This window comes from Ipomoea nil, unplaced genomic scaffold, assembly GCF_001879475.1.
Source record: "Ipomoea nil cultivar Tokyo-kokei standard unplaced genomic scaffold, Asagao_1.1 scaffold0706, whole genome shotgun sequence".
In the NCBI taxonomy this organism is placed as follows: domain Eukaryota; kingdom Viridiplantae; phylum Streptophyta; class Magnoliopsida; order Solanales; family Convolvulaceae; genus Ipomoea; species Ipomoea nil.
In genome coordinates this window covers 2,113,010-2,119,009 of record NW_017617134.1, presented here as the reverse complement: position 1 = coordinate 2,119,009, position 6,000 = coordinate 2,113,010, and the positions used below count along the sequence as shown (strand labels likewise).

General features: G+C 29.5%; 1 protein-coding gene across 1 annotated transcript in view; it reads right to left on the bottom strand.

Moving 5' to 3' along the window:
• The window catches only part of LOC109176488 (salicylate carboxymethyltransferase-like), a 6,874-nt gene extending 4,303 nt beyond the window's left edge, over positions 1-2,571 (bottom strand). Inside the window, exon 1 of the mRNA XM_019325931.1 lies at positions 2,405-2,571. Coding sequence (XP_019181476.1) covers positions 2,405-2,479 — 75 coding nt within the window. The 5' untranslated portion in view covers positions 2,480-2,571. The remainder of the gene's footprint in view (positions 1-2,404) is intronic.
• Between the last annotated feature and the right edge of the window lie 3,429 nt (positions 2,572-6,000).

Here is a 6,000-nt window from a genome sequence, read left to right as displayed (position 1 = left end):
AAAAATTAGGTAATCTTTTTTTTTTTTTTTTTTAATTGGGGTGGGGGGAGGGGGCTTATTTTTATTCATAATTTAGAGTAGTATCTGTCCCGATACTTTCTCAAATATTTTCAGCCTAAAAACTCTAAGCCCCACTAGAATCCGAATCTATGATCACTCATTTGAAATGGCAACCGAAATATCATCACACTACATGATAGTTAGTTATAATTTCTTAGTTATGACTAAAATGTAAATTTAGTTTTTCAATATAGATATAATCGTCAATTTTTATCAAAGTAACAAATTTGTCTATCAATGATTAAACTCGTCAGGCGGCCACTGATATGCATATACCACTTAATAAAGTGACTAATTTGTGTCTTGCAATCCGATTAGAAGGAAGTATTTTATAAAATTAAAAAAAAAAAATGATATATGTACTTTCATGGAGTATAAACTCCTGTCACGTGTACCAAAAAATTTAAGTGAATGAAGAAAAATTGTGACCCACTTTGTTATTTAAACCAATCAAATAATGATATTTTAGTAAGGACTATAAAATGGAGTAGAAGTGGGAGTAAATGTAGTATTATTCTAAAATTTGCCTTCACATAATAAATGAGTTAATACCCAAAATCGTCCTTGACTATAGTGTTTTTTTCTCAATTTCGTCCTAAACGACTTTGGTGACCTAATATCGTCCCAGACTTTTGTGTTTCGCTCAATTTAGTCCTCCATTTGTTATTCCGTAAAATTGGTGTTAAATTAAGGGATAATTCAGTAATGTCAATATTGATGACTCTTTACTTTCAACTTGTGAAGTGCGAAATTCCTCTTTCTTGTACGAATTACACCCAAAATTACTCCCGGACCTGCAAATCAAATTTTATATTCGCAGTTTTAGGAGTAATTCTGGGAGTAATTCGTAAAAAAAAAGGGATTTCGCAGTTCACATGTCTATGAGTAAAGAGATGCCAATATTAAAATTACTGAATTGTCTATTTATTTAACACTAAATGGACAGAATAACAAATGAGGGATTAAATTGAGCAAAAACACAAAAATCTGGGACTAAATTGAGCGAAACACAAAAGTCTGGGACGATATTAGGTCACCAAAATCGTTTAGGACGAAATTGAGAAAAACCACTATAGTCGAGGACGATTTTGGGTATTAACTCACATAATAATATATATGTCAGAATTGATTGATTATTTCATTAATGGTCCCCTCAATTCATTTTAAAATATTTTTTTTTAATGTTAAACAACCATACACGTGGCTAAAATTTAACTATAATAAAAACAAAAATGCATGGATAGACTCTAAATCAGTAACGCGTATTGGTAATATCATAAATCATAGTGAGCACTGGTCTAAGTCTCTGTGGTTCATGTTCACTTGAGTCACCATGATTTACATCCTCCCAAATGCTCTGTCGGGCTGAGGTGTGGGGGCCCTTAAAGTTAGAGTTCAGCCTTAGCTTATTGAAAGAATATCATAAATCATAAACTAAGTTGACCCAAGAATTTTTCTTGAATTGTAATAATTTATTCTATCAAATTTTGCATGCATTAAAGCTGAGATATTTCAATAGTGTATCCCAATAGTTCTTTATTTTAGGAAAACAACATACCCATGAATATTAATTAATTTAAATATATTTAATCTCTGTCAATGACCTTGTGATCTAATGCACGAAGTGATTCTCTTTCTTTGTGCTTCAGTAGGTTGAGAAAGTAGTTATGAACAGATACTATATTTGTAACAGAGTCAATAGTACCAAAAAAAGAATCTATTAATTGTTCATTATGTTGCACTTTTGGTCCATGATGTTATATAATTATCAAATTCTATTAGCAAACACTTTTTTATGAAGTTATTTTTATCATTTAAAATCAATATCTATGGTTAAAATTTTACGCTCTCCATGTAAACGTCATTTTTAACTGTGATTTTTATTGATTCTAAATGATAAAAATAACTTCATATATATGTTAATGAAGTTGGACAATTATATAACATTAGGGACTAAAAGTAAAAGATTATAAACTGAATTAAATTAACTTACAAGGACTAAATTTCTAAAAGTGAAACAATTCAGATGTCAGAAGTGTCGTTTCCCCTTTATTTTATAATAAAGAATCAATGAAAAAGTGACGGACATAGGTTGGTTAGTCATTTTTTAAAAGAGAATGATACATGTATTTTAAAGGAGTAAAATTTGTACTACGTGTTCGTAATTTATTATTATTATTTTTGTACGTCATGAGAATAGCATGGAAAGAAGAGTTTATATATTTACCTATCGAACACAACAAAAATTGTTATCAATATATAATTTAAAATAAATTATATAATCTTAAATACGTTTTATCATGACACATGTATAGACATGTATACGCACCGAGAGAGATTATACCTGAAGGAGGGAGTTATTGGCATAGCTTGTGTCACCAATTCCTCCATTCATATGAAGAACTTCAACAACTCTCATCTTTCTGAGTTTAATTTTTGTATGTGAGTGAATATATGTGTAGATGATATATGTATATATCCTTAGTTGGCTTGTTTAGGTTGCCAACATTTCACTCCCATTTATAGATGGTGGCAATGGCTGGCTGGCTGGCTGGTCCTCACATTTTATTATTATTATTATTATTATTTTTTTTTTTTCATTTTTGTTTTTGTTTTTGGTATGCCATTGGTCCGCAGTTGAACGAGGTTGTTGTAATAGATAATTTACTAAACATTTTAAAAAGTAGTTAGATATTATTTAATTATGACATAATTACTACTTACTAGGTTTGATCAAAAACATCATTACATGACGTGCGGGAAACGTGGTTCATGGATATGTCATCAAATGATGCCGTCATGACAGTTGGGTTGGAAAAAGTGTCAAATTGGTCACTTAAGTCAAATGAATAATGTAATTGGGTTCCCTAAGTGAAAAAAAATTCATTTAAATTTCTTAAACCAGTAAAACTGTTCAATTAAGTTCAATTTGACTTGTTTATCAAGTTAAATCGATGTGGTGTTGACACATGTCATTTTTATTTTATTTTTTAAAACAAATATTTTTTATTTATTAAAAATTGAAATATTATTTATTATAAATAAATAAATTAATTTTTTTTTTTAAAAAGAACAAACCGGTTGCCCGACAGTAAGGCCACGACCGTCTAAGGGAGACGGCCATGGCCGACGAAGGAAGACGGCCATGGCCTTCTTCTAGATCTGGAACAAGGGCTACGGCTTTGGCCACCGCCCTCGTTTGAGTGCCCTCCGTCTGGAACGAGGGAGGCGGCTATGGTCGTAGCCCTCGTTCCAGATCTAGAAGAAGGCCATGATTGTCTTCCTTAAATGGCTATGGTCGTCCTGCCGGACAGCCACGACTATCCGTGAAGAAGATAGTCATCGGCTGTCTAGCGTGGACGGCCGGTGACTGTTTTATTTAATAAATAAATTAATTTATATATAATAAGTAATATTTTTAATTTTTAATAAAAAATATTTTGTTTAAAAAAAAAAAAGTGTGTTAACACCGCATCGATTTAACATAATAAACAAGTCAAATTAGACTTAATTAATTAATTTTATCAATTTAAGAGATTTAAATATAACTTTTTTCACTTAAAAAACTCAATTACACTATGCATTTAACTTAGGGAGTGAATTTGACACTTTTTTCAAAAGTTGAATCCCAGTAGGTATTACTCTGTATATTGTTTACACGCATGCATGTGATCTCAGAATTCAATAAGCTACTTGTGTGCCGTGTGAAACCTAAGACGGTGTAACAACTATATGTTTGTCTTTATTTTTTCAAAATATAGTTCGAACAAAATATATTTATATATTGAATATTATTCTTAAAAAATAATGATTGGGCCTACCGGCCAAACATTAAAAATTGAAAGTGGAAGTGCAACCGTGTGCACCATGTATGGTGTACATGGTTGCAAAAACGATGTCGTTTTGATTAAAAACGCGCGTCTCACTTAAAAGAAAAAAATTCAGGTTCGATTCCTGGCAATAACATTTTTTTGTGCATAATTTGAATTAAAATACTGTTACAATTTTTTTAGGCGATATTTTTTTGAATGCTACTGGCTCTATTACAATGTCTCTGTTCATATACTTTGTGTAAGTACTAATGATTACATACTTTCTCAACCTACTGAAACAGAAAGAACCTAAGGCTCAAACTTACAACCTTCGAGATGAAAGTCCAACCCGGGTACCATTAGACCACATAGTCTTGGTGATATTTGTTCAATACTTTTTTTTTTTTTAATATTTCCAGTCCAAAGAATTTAAGCCCCTACCACACCTATTTAAAATGGTAACCAGAATGCTATCACACTATATGGTAGTTGTCATCTATTTTTATTTTAATGTGGACAATGAGCTATGTAGCAGCGTGGATCATAAAGTATGTACTCCGTATCATTTTAATTCCATATTTCATTTGATGTTATTTTTTAGTTTTATTTTCCTTCCACACTAGTTTCATTATAGTAGTACTGAAGTATCATTTTTTTTTTTTATTTTAATGTGGACAATGAGCTATGTAGCAGCGTGGATCATAAAGTATGTACTCCGTATCATTTTAATTCCATATTTCATTTGATGTTATTTTTTAGTTTTATTTTCCTTCCACACTAGTTTCATTATAATAGTACTGAAGTATCATTTTTTTTTAAAGCTACTGACTCTATTACATTGTAATATCTGTTCTGTTGAAGCACAAAAAATCAACATCGCATCCACTGAAGCTCGATCTCATAATCTCCCATATGGGAGAGTCACTACATGCCATCTGTGCACAAGCTGCTTGACACTAAAGTATCATTTTAATTCTACTATAGTTTCATTTGATAATATACATTATTGCTTGAGCTCTATTTTTTGTTTTATTTTTCTTACACACTAGTTTAATTACAGTAAGAAGTATTATTTAAATTGCACTTCAGGTCATTTGACAATATATGTAATTATATGACTCTGAATTTTATTTTTATTTTTCACGCACACTAATTTCATTATTGCAATACTAAAAGTATTATTTTAATTATATCACAATTTCATTTGATAATAATGTGTCGTGTTTTTTATTTTTATTTTTCATACACACTATTTCATTATATAGTAATACTAAAGTAACATTTTAATTTTACTATACTTTTATTCAATGATTATGACCCACATGGATCATGGTACACTATAGTGTAACAACCGGTAGATTCACTAGATTGTATAATGCCGTCAAAGCGGGATTGATAATGGCCATGTGAGTATGTTACCTATTATATGGTAGGTATAGACATGTCCGACTCTAGTCAAAATAATTAAATAATGTCGGCTGCACACCGGACATGGTGAGCTAGTTCGCCAAAATTTATATAAAAATGTTTTTTTTTTTTTTTTTTTTTGAAAATTTATATAAAAATGTTTAATTAAAAATAAATTTAAAAAATTAATAATTAGGCAATAAAATAGTTTAGATAATCTATACTATATATAAAAACAAAATTCTGAAATTTTAACTTCCCGCCCAATTCTTAAAAAATCTCTCTTCCCAATAAAATATATTGTTTTCTACTTTCCCATTCGTACAATAATTCTGGGTAAAAATTCTATTCTAAAATTATAAAATAGTGTAATACAATTCCCTCTGCACATCTAATCTATACTATATATAAAAATAAAATCTTGAAATTTTAACTTCCCGCCCAATTCCTACAAAATCTCTCTTCCCAATAAAATATATTGATTTCTAAAAAAAATGCTTTATTAAATAGTTTCTAAGAAAAAACTATGAGAACCTTATGTTTTATTAATGAATTTTTAAATTTTGTAATTAAAAAATTGTTCCGTGCTTTATTTAATAATCTCTCTTTATAATTGGTCAAATTATTTAATTATGATAAATTAGGGAATAATTAATGATGTTAATAGAAATCTTAGAAGAATATTAGAATTGAAGAATATTTAATTATTGTTATATTATTA